The sequence below is a fragment of the Tachypleus tridentatus genome, chromosome 2 (assembly GCF_004210375.1).
Source record: "Tachypleus tridentatus isolate NWPU-2018 chromosome 2, ASM421037v1, whole genome shotgun sequence".
In the NCBI taxonomy this organism is placed as follows: Eukaryota; Metazoa; Arthropoda; class Merostomata; order Xiphosura; family Limulidae; genus Tachypleus; species Tachypleus tridentatus.
The window spans coordinates 57,872,540-57,888,537 of record NC_134826.1 but is presented as its reverse complement, the minus strand read 5'-3'; the positions used below and the strand labels follow the sequence as shown (position 1 = coordinate 57,888,537).

General features: G+C 32.4%; 1 protein-coding gene across 1 annotated transcript in view; it reads right to left on the bottom strand.

The window, feature by feature from the left end:
• Positions 1 to 6,284: 6,284 nt before the first annotated feature.
• Positions 6,285 to 15,998, bottom strand: part of LOC143245504 (uncharacterized) — a 357,087-nt gene continuing 347,373 nt past the window's right edge. Inside the window, 4 exon segments of the mRNA XM_076491867.1 lie at positions 6,285 to 7,904; positions 8,775 to 8,952; positions 10,555 to 10,793; positions 11,477 to 11,619. Of these exon segments, the coding sequence (XP_076347982.1) occupies positions 7,642 to 7,904; positions 8,775 to 8,952; positions 10,555 to 10,793; positions 11,477 to 11,619 (823 nt within the window). The 3' untranslated portion in view covers positions 6,285 to 7,641.

Genomic DNA, 15,998 nt, shown 5'->3' with positions numbered 1-15,998 from the left:
AAGTAGTTATAATACAATATTTCTGAAGCAGCTGACCAGAAGGTTTATTTGTTTGTTCTGAATTTTGTGCAAAGCTATAAGAAAGTTATCTGCGCTAGCTGTTCCTAATTTAACATCGTAAAACTAGAGGGAAGGCTACTAGTCATTACCACCCACCGCCACTCTTGGGTTACTCTTTTACCAACAAATAGTTGGATTGATCATGACATTATAATGCCTCCAAGGCTGAAAGAGTGAGCATGTTTGGTGTGAAGGGGGTTTAAACCCGCAATCCTCAGATTATGAGTCGAGCGCCTTAACCACCTGGCCATGTGAGGCCCATGACCAGAAGGAAAGATAAATATATGTCACCAGTGGTTCAATGTAAATTAATATATACTTAAAATGTTGTTTTAATTACATACACACATTAGAAATTCTGATTTTATTGTACTAATGAATGAAATGACTAAATGATGCACATTTCTAGCAGTAAGGAGATCGTGACATATTTATGGTGGATTGACTGATATATATATATTTGAAGATCTTCTTCTTGATCTGTAACACATATGGGTATGAAACACATGTTAATATTAAAGGGCATTTTCGTACATTTAAATGCTCCAGTAATTAAATGTAGAAAACAGTCATGTGATGGTATAAGTGCCATCTCACAAAAAGTTGAGGTGTACAGAAGCACATCAAGGATGAAGGAGAAAGAGCCTTATTCAGTCATTGTTACAGACTTTTAAGTTAGGCTTATGTTGACTGCTTGAAATAATTTAAGTGTATGAAGGAATTTTTAGATACAACTAATGAAATAAATAGGCTAATTAAAATGACACTGCATAGAAACAAAAATTCAAAAATTATATAAATGCATACTTGATGATATTTGATTCTAGTATGAAACCTTATATTTAACAAAACAGACCATGGAAGTATATCTATACAGTGTATTATAAAAAACTGTAATCATATTAGGTATCAGTCATTTAATAAAAATACTGATACAGGCATGAAACTAGGACAGGTGACGTTCTGTTGTAAGTGGTAAAATCTGTATATTCGTTTCTAAAATGCATATTATATCTGTTTTATATTACATAACAAAGAGGGGCCTGGCATGGCCTAGCGCGTTAAGGCGTGCGCTTCGTAATCTGCGGGTCGCGGGTTCGCGCCCGAGTCGCGCCAAACATGCTCGCCCTCCCAGCCGTGGGGGCGTTATAATGTGACGGTCAATCCCACTATTCGTTGGTAAAAGAGTAGCCCAAGAGTTGGCGGTGGGTGGTGATGACTAGCTGCCTTCCCTCTAGTCTTACACTTCTAAATTAGGGACGGCTGGCGCAGATAGCCCTCGAGTAGCTTTGTGCGAATTTCAAAAACAAACAAACAAACATAACAAAGAAATATAATTTGCTGAGCGACATAATTTCCTTAAAAAATAATCAAAGAATGTTAATCAATAAGGTCTAATGAATATTTTGCGTTCTTGAAATTGTACACCAAATTCATAGTTGCTAAACTGCTAATACTCCTGAGACAAAGACCAGCAAGATATGTGAAACAGAAACCTGAATTTTCTGAGAATGATCCAGTTCATTCTAAACACATATATATAACGAGTTCTTGAGTAGAATCACAAATTTAAGAAAAGGGGAAGATTTGGTTAGAAATATTATTATACATACAATCAGGGGCGTAGATCCTGGAGGGAATGGAGAGTATACACTCCCCTTCATTTTAGGTGGGGTGTATGGTGCATACAATCATCTCCCCCATAGTTTGGTCTGTTGAATTGTTGTATTGCATCACAGGTCTACAGATTGTGTGTTTATTCTTGTGATTCTCGTTTCTTACCAATCGAATTACATAATTCGGCCTAGATGTAGGCTTTTTCAGTAGCCGAAATGTACATCTTTAATATGAGCGTGCTTCTAAGCTTTTCAATCTAATCGATAATTCGTAAGTATCAGTCAGTAGGCCTAAGTATACATGCAAGTATCGTGGCAACAAGATTACTCTGTGACTGTATGTTTACAGCTTTTAGGTTCATGCAATCAGAGATTACTAATTTGCAAATTGAACAGTCCACATAAGTGGTTGCAAAAATCATCCCCCCCCATCGGGTGTAAAAAATCCACGCCTCTGCATACAATAGATGTAACATAACATTCTTAAAGCTACAGAAAGCCAAAAATATTAGGATGAATCAATAATGCTCCATGACTTACGTGAGTTAGCTTTTCACCTTTATGGCACTTATAGTCAGTTTCCTTTGAACTGTGATAGACATATAGGTGAAACTTGCATAAGATAACGAAATGTTTAATGCAATGTTAAAAAAAAAGAGAAACAACTATTAACAGTTCTAAGATTGTAAAAATTAATTTTTATGCTGGTGGCTATTGAAGTACGCAGGCATACCATGCATTTTAGCTTATACTTTGAAAGCTGGATTTTTTAAAAATTCGTCAGTTATTCAGGTATATTTGCAACTTTCACATAATACATAATGAATAAAGTCATTAACTTACTTTTGCTTGAGCTACCATTTATTCTGTATCATTTCTTGGAGATAACACCATGATTGCCCTTGAGAGAAGATAGATGTAAAGCTACATCCAGTGTTTGAAAGTAGACAACATCTGCTTCCAATGGTAGGTCAGATGATATCTTGAGGTTAGAGCTTTATTTAGTTTTGTAATGTGAAGGATCAATTACAAGGAAGAGCTAGTCTCTCTTAGCAAGTTTAATTTTATAGACTTATCTAAGTAATGTGAGGTTTAGTCAGTTTGAAAGATATAACAGTTTGGATCTAGCTTTTGAGTGAAAGAGAATCATTTGACATGCCACATAAATGCACACACTGTATCTGGGTTTTTAATAAAGATGTTTACTGAATTTTGTATGATTGTCTAGTCCTTTTATTTTTTATTCAAGAAGTCGGTTATTCTAAAAAGTAAAAAATTACTTCTGTTCAGTCGAGACCTGTATTATCACTCTAAAAGTGATCAGTTTGACCTAAAAATAACACACAATGGAAAAATATTTTTGTTCCATTACCTCAATATACATATATTACTGTAGATTTTTGTGTTTCCTGCTGGCATATGTATTCTCTTCTACTCTTGTGTTGCAAAGTTTAAAAAAGACTTTGTTTTTGAACAAATTGTATTTTGTGAGAGTGTCAGTCACTGAAGAGAGTTGGATACCTGTGGGAGTTCAGTTTGAGAAGACGTTTTTTTTTTAGAGATAGGACTTTTGCTGTAGCTGTCAAAGTTTATGGTTTCTTTTTCTTTATGGCTTATGATTCAGAAAACAAAGCCACTAATAACTGGTGAACCCAGAATGTTTAATCACATTCTTTCTGTGGGGGTTGGTCTTGATCCAAGGGAAACATGTATAAATGAGCATCATTAACAAGATGATGGAGGTTCTATCAAATGAGATTATGAGGCACCACTCTTGCTGAGCCTGTTCTGGTCACAACAAGGTATGATACAGTAGTTGTGAACCAGTCAGAGAACAGGAAGACGCCTGTAGTGTACTATCTAGACGACTATAGCTTGGGCTACACTTAAAGATAACTGACCACTGACAAATCCTATCACTTTAATGAAACCATGCTAGTACCTCATGAATGGGCAGAACTATCTCAGTCTTCCCATGATTTTCATGCTGTAGCCTATACCTATGATGCCTCTACCAAAATGTCATCCAAGGACAGAGAGACAGACAGTGTTTATTTTTCATGTAAAGCCATTCTACCACTTTTCAGTGACCTGACCATACTTTGCCAAGCAGCAAAGAAAACAATGCTATTGGTTTTGAATGGCATCTCAGAAGGTGCAGGAGAGTTAACAATGAACAGTAAACACTGCTGATACAGCATCAGAAAACTAAGAGAACTCAATGATTTGAAGATGTGAAACAGACAGCTTTCACAGAAAGGTTATTTGTTAAGTCCAGATCCCATTTGGCTAGATGGATTTTAGTATATCCTTGACAGATAACATTGATAAGATATGGAGTTTCTGGTTCTATCATTTGTTTGTGTATCTTTTTGTGAACGATAAAATGTAACCCATTTCTATACATAGCCATTTGGTTTCCAGCTTGGTCTTTTTCATTGAAATTTTATTCCAGGAATGTTTATATACGTTTTTTACTCATTTTCTAGGTCATGATGTATTTCTATTTTTTTTGTAGATAAAAGAAAGTTTGGAAAGACAAATCCTTGGGCAACTATTACCCTACAAAACCAACATTTAGCCTCAGTTCTCAGAATGATATTATATAATTTCCCCAATTATTTCAGTCAGTCAAAATGCACACTATTAATAATACTGTCTTTCACCAGTGTCAAGAGCCAAGATACAAGCAAACAGGATAGCCAGGTTTTTCTAAATTCTCTTTTTTTAATATTTAAAAAAGTATTTCAACCAATTATTAAGAGAAGTATACAGATACTCAGAAATCAAAATCAAAATAAACATGTTCTGTCCACAACCTGTTGTCACGTCACGGTATTGTGCAGTGGCAAAATGTTTCAGTGTACCATATACTAAAACTATTGATTACAGATTCTATAAGCATTCTAATTAATGGTTACTTATTTCCATGTAATACTTTGTAAACACCAGCTTAACTCACAGTTCCCTAATGAATAACTTGTTTCTAATATAATTAGCAAGGCTAAGTTAGAAATACTAGCTGAACCAAAATGGGACATATTTATATTACTGGAAACTAAACATTTATTGGTTACTGTGTAAGTATGGTAAAAAAGGAAATGGGATGTTCAAAGGTCTTAAGTCCACCCCAGGAGGATAACTAACATTCAAATACCTAACAAATGTATTAGATTGGATCTGACTTTGTATAGATATATATCTAAGTATGTTCCCTCATTTTTATATAGTACTTTAGATTGTTGCAACTCTGATACTATAAACAAGCTGATAAACTGTACCTCACTGTGTTTTTGAAACCAAACCAGGAAAATTCTGGGTATTGCACCACATGAGCTTATTTGCTATCATCAGTGTTAAAGTACAGTGTCACATAAATGCTCGAATGCCAAAAGTGTGATTTATTGCTTTATTTTAGAAAGATTTCTACTTCAGCCACTAAAAGTAAATAAAATAAACAGGAAATCAGTGTAAAAAGATTATAAGTAAAAATTCTCATTTTACAGTTGTATTTTACAAATACAGTTTATTCACTAAATTTTTTATCTCTTTGCACTTGGAAATTAGTCATCCTTCAGTTCATCTTCGATAATAAAGCATTTTATTTCAAATCATTACCATTTCTTTCATTCAACTATTATATTTATCTGCTTTTCCATGAACTAAGCCTTCAAATTTGTGGTCATGTAAGGGATCAGGTAACTTATTGCTTGGTCTAACTTTGATTACCACAATTTTTGTTTTTGTAATTACCTTAATCCAGACCCAGCTAGTTTTTGTTAACTACATCCAATAAATGCTACATTTAAGAATTCTATAAAGTGCAAGATTTTCCATATCTACCTATGTAAATGTAAATACCATGTATAATGTATTCTGAGTACTCGAGTTATAGGAATTTTTTCATATTCTACTTATTTCTCAAGTATGTTTTCCTCTCTCTCTCTCTCATATTTATAACATTTTATTTATTGGTATTGTTAACGCTAGTTAGATCTTTTTTCTTTTTCAAAATCACGACTCCTTTGGATGAATAATGTCTTCTGTGAATTAAGCAGAAAACAATTTTCCAATCTTTACATCAGTAGAGTCATTGCTAATGAAAAGGTTAGAATTCAATGAGTTCCTATGTATAGCATTTTACTTACTGAAATATAAACCTGTTTCAGTTAAAGGTTACATATGAAATGTAAAGTAAATTAAGTAAAAAGTATACAAAATCTCTAGTATATGTAAACAGCAGCTGACATGATTTGGATCATCTATTTTAAAGATGGTTGGTACAGGTATTAGAACTTTAATTAAAATAAAGTGCAGAAAAAACTCTATGTTAATCTGAAGATGATCTAAGAAGGTTAAAAGGTTGTTCTGTACATTATTTTAATTAAAGTTCTTAATACCTAGACCAGCCATCTTTAGAATACATTTTTACTTCCAAGTGGATTTCATGTCATCATGAATGATTCAGGTCATATCCTGAAAATTACTACACTGAAACCTAGTACTGATGAACATTCATTATCACCTCCAAAAATACATTAGTTTGCATAACACACTTTTTTTTTTTTTATTTTTTGGATACTAAGAATAATACAAATGATCTTCAAGTAAATCAATAAACAAATCCTTTATTTTTAACCAATACAAATCACACAAAACAAAAGCCCACAATTAAACAGGTTATTATACCTAATTCACAGTCAATAAAAACCTGTGGCTGCAGAGTTTTTAGCAATTCATCAGATGGTTTTTGACCAGTTCATGTCAAAATGAAAGTACAACAATATTAAAATACTTGAAACACAGTATAATAGGCTGGAGTAATTATATATTCAGTAATGTAAAATTAATATTTCAAAAAATGTTTTGAATCTTGAAGGATAAAATGCATTTAACAAATATTTTTTTATTTTCTTCTTTCTTTCAGAAAAACAGAAAGAAAATGTCTGAATGTAATACAATAATTACCTGAAGTACATTATGGAACCAGAGATAAAGTTTAACACACTGGATGCTATGATATAATCATTTTTAATAAAACTGTTCAGCATCAAAATTGAAATCTGTTGCACAAGTCACCAACCTCATAAAGTACAGATAATAAAAGCAAACAATGAACAAATATACATAAGACAAAAATTGGTATAAATTAAATAACTAACAAATAATACAAATATTGGTACAAAAATACATCAAATGTAGTTTAACTGCAGGCACAAACTGAATATGCAAATGAGGACTTAAATCAGTGCCTTCCCCATCCCTCATAAAGTAACACCAGAAACCAAATCTCTATTTTCATAAGCCTCACATGCAGTTAACAACTAAGACACTGAGCCAAACTACATTTGAAAAAGCTAACTTTATTATTCTATATTCCTAATCAGTAATATTTTTTGTATCAGTTACTAGAACATTTTCATTTTACAACACAAATCAGACAACAATGTGTATCATAAGTGCCAAAAGCTTTTATTAAGAATAATTTAGGTCTCCAAAGTTAATCTGTGCTATGTTGGTGATGTGCACTGAAGAACTTGCTAATTTTGGCACAGCACAAGGAAGAGATGAACCCTTATAAATGTTATTTAGAAAACTGCAGTAAAGAAAGCTACTGACTATTAGTAATTCTACCATTTATCTACCCTCCACCTGAGTCCATAAAACCCACCTTTATGCATACAGTAATGTATAATATATAAATATATGGTACAATGTAGCAAGTATGAAAGTCAGGCCAACTTTTGGACTTCTAAATTTTAGCACCAAGTCCAAAATTTCAAACATACTATAAATAACTGAAAAAAATATAAAACAATCTCCTTAACTATGTTCAAGCTGTAGTTCACTTAAGAATGAACACAAAGAGAAATGCAATTTATGCAAAAATTGCTATTTTTTTTTTTTACAGAAGCCCAGAGCAAAATTTATTGTTATTACAAGTTTTCAGAAGTTTTCTTGTTAGTTAAAACCTATGTGAAGATTCAGAAAAATAATCAGGAGTAGGTTCAGCTATTAATGGTTCTGGAGAGGTATATAATGGGTTAGGAAAGTCTACTGGATGAGGTAAAGGCTCATCAGTCTTCTTGGAACTCTTTCTGTTAGCCATTAGCCAACAAGAAATAGAAATAACTACAACCACAAAAGCTAATAATCCTGTGATGATCAGAGAAATGGTAAATCCTAATCGTGAAATACAAACGTTTTGGATTTTGGCAATTGTTGGCCCTGAAAGCAAATAAGAAAAACAATTAGAATCAAGTAAATAAACATTTTTTTTTCATTTTAATAAACTGTTGCCTACCATTTAAATAATAATTAACTGTATATCACAGGGTATTTCTTATGATAATATTTTACAATCCCTTTGTACAGTCAGTTAGTAACAAACATTAAGAATGTTTTAAACACATTAAGCCAAAGTCATATCCATTCCATGCTTAGACAAAATATAGAAGCAAGGGTGGGATGCTAGTCTGTGTAATCCCCAGCTACCTTCTGGCACCCATTAGAGCTGAGTACAGTGAAATAGTTGGGGTAAAAGAGTGTTGTTGAAGGAGATAAAACATGTCTCAAGCAAGCCCCAAACTTCAGACAACAAATCTGAAGCATTAAACACACTTATGCATAATTACTTGATCATGAATCAATGCTTGTAATAAATACAGTTTACATATGTACACATGAATAATACACACATTCGTTTTCTGAAAAAAGGTTATATAATTTTTAATTATTTAAGTTTTACAATTATAAATTAGATATTTTTATCTCCTAACATATTACCACATAGAATACATAAAAGTAACACTGAGAAAACTTCATATGGTTTTATTATTGCTTGTGATTTTCAACAGGCATGATGATATATAGTATGAAGATATACTTTTATTTAATGTCATAAAGAATGTGTTGTAATCTAAGAACATAAAATAAGATAACAACCCCATTCTTATCAAAATCAATTTTTAAGAGTATGTATGTGAAAAATAATTTGAGTGCATAACAAGTTATATGGGTAGAACAGAAACACATTCCTTTGTTTTTCACAAGATTCAGGATTTCAACAATCAAAGTATCTTCTTATAATCTACTTACCATCAACCAAGTCTACAACTTTTTCATTTTTAGGATCCATTGTAAGAATGGCATTCGAGTAAATTTGAACTTCCTCCCTCAGTGCCCCTTCTTGGAAGGTTTCCCCCAAGGTAAACTTTTCAGTTGGTACCTGTCTTTTACGTCTTTTTCCAAATGCTGTCACACCATTACAGCTCACCTAAAATGGTAATAACAGAGAGGTTACGAATGAAGATGTATCAATTTACAATAGCATTTCATTCTGAATTAATGTTATAGACAAGTTTTATAGTATGTGACTAGATATTGGTTTACTTCAAAACAAAATGATTATATTCATGTTAACTGTAATGACTGTGCAACGGGGAAAAAAATGGTGTTGAATATTCCAGTTATGGCATCATAATGTTCATCACTGAATATCTTGCAAACCATGTCAATTCTACAGCAGAGCTTAAACTGATCATTTTTCTTCTAAACGTTTGTGACCAAGAACTTCTCTCATAACAAAGATTTAAAAGAACAGATAATTACAACCCTTTAAACAAATTCGTATCTACCAACAGATAGAATCACAACAAGATATCTAATATGCTGGTAATCTCTATAAGGAAATGCCACTCTTGGATGGAAAACTAAATCATGAATTATTTTATAGAAAAACTGGGTGAGTGTAGTTCAATGACCTGGGATAACTATGTATTCAAAAAACATGCCATTGTAATTATAATTGTTGAATGATCTTTACATTTAACTTTATTACACATCTATTAAAAGAATATTTATTAGATGAATCTCATAAAAGGCAAGGGGTGCTTTGTGGTAATAATGTGCCTTGCCTTATATTTAAATGAAAACAAAACAAAACAAACTACAATATATTGTAAGTTCTCACTGAAAGATTCTAGTTATAAGTAATTTTATATCTCCTAAAACTGATGCAAACAATATTACAATAACAATGAAGTATTTATAAGTCATGCTTTTATCACAATGCAATTATTTATAGCTTTCATTTATAAACTACTTTTTAAACTGTACAATGCACACATCAGATGTTTGTTTGTTTATTGTCAGCTTCAAAGCCACACAATGGGCTATCTGTGCTGTGACTTCCATGAGTAACAAAATCCAATTTTTAGCAGCATGAGCCCCAGCCTAACTGCTAAGCCACTGCAAGGTAGATGAGTCCACAATAATTATAAAAGTACTGTTGTTATAATTAAAGCTGTTGATAACTCCCTTGTTATCTTTACTGATATAAGTGTAATAAACAGTAAGTTTTAAGCAGTATCTTATTTTAGAGTATTTTCTGCACTATCAAAAAATTTTATATTTTCTCCTACTATATGTTAGTTAATTCCACAGGTTAACAAAAGTGGTGATAACATCAAATTTTCTATTTTATCATATCATATATATAATAATATGAGTTAATCACATTATACAAATAACTGTTTAAACTCTTAGAGCTTAGACACAATATATTTCCACCAAACTTTATTTATGACTAAGAAATAGAACTATCTTTTATGTAAGGGAAATGTTAGAAAAATATAGAAATATACATGTTACACACCTATTTACAGAGTTGCATGATTGATAACTTAGTTAATAAATTAAACTACAACATTTTCACAGCCTTTGTCTATTTTAGAATGGCTTGGTCACACAATGAATTGTGAACAGTTAGTGTGGATAATAAAATTTAGTTCAGGTTTACATTGACATCTCTGAGGATATGTTTACTAACCCAAACAGAAAAACATATGTCATTAGGAAAACAATAAAGTTAAATTACCGGAGGGCACGATCCAAAGCAAACACGTATATTACACTGGAAGCGTATGTTGTTACTGGTAGGAAACTTAAAAGCACTGAAGTGAGCTTCCACCAGTTTTGTATCTGGATCAACTACCCAGTTTCCAAATACACTTGGATCAGTTGCACATCCATTTTCATCAGTTACTAGATACTCTCTGTCTTCATCATCACCCATCGTCTTAGCTACACAGCTCCTAGCAAATCCCCCATAGATATCTGGTACAAACATTTCATGTTTAAGAAAGGAAGACAAACAGAATAATTTGGGTGTTTATTATAAGTTTATTCCTTCTACTTTTTCATTGAAACAATTCACTGAACACTCTTTAAGAAAGACAAACAGAATAATTTGGACATTTATTATAAGTTCATTCCTACATTTTCATTTAAACAATTCACAGAATAGACATTATAATGACTGAATATCAGTATCTGTAATTACATGGATTTGAGAAAAAGGATCCATAACTTGAGCAGTTTCAAATAGTTGACTATTCTTCTTCAGGAAAATAAAGGGTAATGATTACCACATTTCTATTATATTGCACTCATCAATCATCACCTATTATTTTCCTTAAGAAGAACGGTCAACTATTTGATAGCACTTGAGTTTTGGTTATTTTTTTAATTGATTGCATCTTTTGTGGGTGATCCTGTGTGCCAACTCTTTTATCAAAATTAAAATTATGTGGATTAGATTAGAGAACACGGCTTAAACCTTCTTTTAAATGAAGACTATAAAAATTAATAGTTTAATCATTCAGTAGGCTTGCACTCTACACAAGTTTTATTTAGATATATGTAACATTCATTTGTTTTGTAATGTCAAAGAAATACACTTTTTCATTTATTAGAGTACCACATAACACATATAATACATTGGCTTTATTAATACTCACAATCTGGCTGGATATCAACTCGCAGCAAGAGGTCATCTCCAACTTCAGCTGATGTAATTTCCTCTCCATTACCCTGAACTATGGTCATTTTACATGATGGAGGGGGCCCATTACTGGCAATTGTTCCTGAAGTGGTTATCATGCTGTGGATGAGAAAAATTATGTTATATTATAAACTATTTTGAAATTATCATGATGAACTTTGTAGAATGGATTGTTATTATGACTTAGATACAATACACTCCAGCTCAAATCCACGTTAGCTTTTCGTGTTTGGAATATCTTATACAATTAAATTTGATAACATCTGGGTAGGTGATAGTAACCTTTACTCCATATTTCATGAATAACTGCTGGACTATTTGTTTGAATAAAACAAATAAATTGAAGTTAGATTTCTCCTATACTGAAAGTGTATCTCCAGTTAATAAATAGCTATTCTTGTTAGTGCTTCCCTCTATATCCAAAAGTTTTACATGTGCCACAATCATTGAAGCCCCCACTCATCTGGAATTGATTGATGCTAATGCATCTTGCATACAAATCATCATTTGAAAACCCTCCACCAATAAGAGTGTGACACTTATTGTGATTCCTTCCATTCAGTTTTACCAAACTATCACATCAAGTTTTGGCAGAAAATGGAAACATTGGTTTTCAGTTGTAAGGGAAGAAGGTGTAAGTAGAGGTAATTCTTTACTGGAAATACATTTTCAGTACAGGAAATTTATAACTTCTGACATGATACATTATCTCCACTCACATAAATAGCTAGAATCCCACATTTAACATGTGGATGGAACAGTGCAAGGGAAGGAAAGAAGCATCCTATGAAAGTGTACAAAGAACACTTCTAAGAGTTGAAAATCATACGTGAGAGACCACACCACTTCTGTATCAGGTATACCCTTTGTCCAGTGTGGAAAAAGTGTCACAGATATGGGCAGAAATAATAAGGAGTAGCACATCCAATAGGGAAAGAACTGGTGTTAGACAGGGATCCAAACCACACAATACACAAATCTCAACTCAAAAGTACATAAATGTGGATGAGAGGTGTACAGTGGTTAGGGTGCGATGAACCAGTCAGTCATATCTCAACCCCAGATATCCATGAACTGACGTCTATATAAGGGTAGGATGAGGATCATACTGTTGGTAAGTCGACTACAATTCATAACTCGGCCAACATGTGGGGATAAAAAAGTGGATCCTACCATCTTCACCTCAAATTCACGAGACTAGAGGAAATCTCGTACCCATGAAAATGAAAAGAGCAATGTGAGAAATCGATTAATCTATATAAGAACTCAATATCTGGCACTAAGAAAATGTATATGTAATGTAAACCACCTCGCTCAAAATCACAATGACAGGAATGACCCAAAGTGCAGTAACATCCTCAGAATAAGAAGAACATTGAGTGGAATGGGAAGTACATTATTAATCTGGAAGTACCTCCACCATGGCCCACAACATGGATAAAGTAACAACAGTATTACTGAGTGAGGGAATATAGACATCTGTAATATATATATACATGAGAACTTCTGTTTATTGATTCAGCTGTAAAAAAAAACCAACAATTGGGAACTAGCATCCAAGTGAGGTAGGATGAGTGATCTCAATCAAAAAGGTGAATGCAGTTTTGACAGCTCACTCTCAAGATATATAAAATGATGGATGACTTGTCATTTATATCAGCAGAACACTGCTATCCTACTCTGAGCTGAATGATATAGTTTAAATATTGTTTCTTCTTATCTCATTCAGGAGGATGCCTCTATGGTCCATCACCTTAATAACTTAGAGATGGAAAGTGACATGGAATCCCAAACTCCACAAGAAGGAAATGGGGAGAGAACATGGAAAAAAGTCCAGAGAAACAACAATACCTGAAACGGTGAAACACGTGATCATGAAACCCTATTTTGTAAAGCAGACCATACTGATTTTCACAGTGCAAGACATGGATGGCATGGGCAAACCAACAAAGCAAATATATTGCAAAGAAACCTACAAGCGATATTGTGGAACAATCCATCTCAGCAGTGTGCATTTAGTGGCCAACAGAATTATCATTTTTTTAAGTATTCTTGCTCTTACAGTATGGCTTTGACTAATTCAATTATACCTGTACATACAAACACCTGCCCAGAGTGAGATACATAAAGAAAAAATAGTACATATTTGTGAAAAATAAGAGGTACAGATACTAAAAAGTAACTTACCCAGTCACAGTTTGTTATGCTATGTGATATATAGCAGGTTAAAATAAACAGGCATGTTAAGCTGAGGATTCTTCTACAGTAGATGTCTGTGATTTGTTGGCAATAAATTTTTAAAAAATAAGTAAGCAGCATGCATTTTGCTTGTTTTAAAATAATATATCGAAAACAATTTAAATGTGTATACAAAAGTTCTTTACACTATGTGTATTGAAAATGTATGTTAAATACTATACAGTTCTCTTCTTTTTTGTCAAAAGTCCACTTCGGGCAATTCAACTGCTTTAAAATTCAGCTAAAAAAACTGAATTATTTTTCTCTATTTTATTGTAAACAATATCAGTGTATAATTCACAAAAATAGTGGTGTATGCCATTGCTGAGTTACCACAGTTGTATCCTGAACTTTCAATACTTGTCTGCTTTATATATTTAGGACTACTTTCAAAAAATGTCTGTTTTTTGTCAGTCCATGTAAGCAGGATCAATTGCTTAGAACAACCTCTGACAGACAAATTGTTTTCCTAAAATGTCAGCAAACTGTTAATCTCACATTATCATATCAACTGTTAAGCTATTCTCTCCTATGGCATTTAATTTTACACTTTATAATCTTTCTTTAATTGAAACTCTCTTTCACTCAGCTTCACTTTTGGCCCTCTTCCCACCCTCTGGTTTCTCGTCAGATTGTTCCTATTTATATCTCTCACTAAGGCATTTTAGAAATTTTCATAGCCTCAACATCAAACAACTTCTAACAACTGTCTGCTTTTATTTCTCTTGTTACAAAAACTATAGGAGGAAGCCAAGCAATACTGGGAACAAGTAGGGTAAATCCCATTCTCTAAAAGTACACACAAGGGATTTTAAAAGTAAAACCCATAGATTGTAAGTTCAACTAAATTAATGGTAAGAAATTATGCAATGAAATAAACATACATAATACATGTTATGTGTTGAAGAAAACAAAATTGTTATATTACTATTAATTAATCTAGAAGTATAACTAGACACTTATTTAGCCTAAGCTAACAATATATTAAGCTTAATTAGTGATTACCCCATAAGAACTACAGGTAAACTGAAAATAACAGACAAAATTGAACAATGCAAGTCAAAGGATATCACTAAGTACTGAAATGAAAATTTTAACCTACCAATAAATATATACAATACTGAGATAAATTAATGCAGATCCTGGCACAAACCAAGTTAATATAAAAGATAAATAATAATGCAAATGAAATAAACATTAATTTATAAAATTAAGTAAGTGTATATTAATAATAACCTATATATGAGATGTAAAACAATATAGTTAAATGATTGATGTATTAGCAAGATGAATTACAGATAATCTTAAAATAACAAAGAACCCTGGTATCAGTGGTATGGGTGAAAAAAAATCTAAGCCTAATTTCTAGCCTCAACTTGACTATGAGTATCAACCAATCAAATGAAACTTATGTTATAGAACTTAAATAAATACAGATAATAATATTAAAAATACAATTATTCAACAACCAGAACAAAATAATATCTAGTGTTTTGTTTCCAAAGTCAGTGGACTGTATGTCAAAATGTGTGGGTTGCCAAAATCGAGGATAGACCTACTGAAGGTTAGCTTAGTGGGCAATCAATCTCCTGACAAAGTAAAACCAAAAATTATCCAGCAGAGTCCATTACTTGAAGCCTGTGTAAATGTGTTGATAGAACATGTAACCTCCAAAATTGTAATGAACAACCAAATTCAATTGTGTTGGCAGAAATAAATAAAAAGCTTTTGTAATGAAGTAATAATTTCAATAACTCGATAGAAATATAAAATAATTCAACTTCAGAATAACTCACTAAGTTACAAATATCACTACTGTATAATAAAGAGTAAACTTGTTAAGAGAGATTAATAGAAACATATGGAAGAAAATTAAAATAAAAAACAAGAGCACAAACTAAAAGTCCGCTGCTGGGACAGTAGTAAGTCTTCGGATTTACAATGCTAAAATCAGGAGTTTGATTCCCCTTGGTGGACACAGCAGATAGTCCGATGTAGTTTTGCTATAAGAAAACACACACAAACTGAAAGTTACAACATGTGTACTGCTGAGAAGTGATAGTTTGTTAGAACTAAATAAAAAGAATTATATGCAATTGCATACTCAAGAGAATATGTCACACTCTTACTGGTGGAGGATTGTTGCATGCGAGATGCATTGAAATCAGTCAATTCCAGATGGGTGGGAGCATTAAGGCTCATGACATGTGCAATAAAATTCTGCACATAGAAGGCAGCAC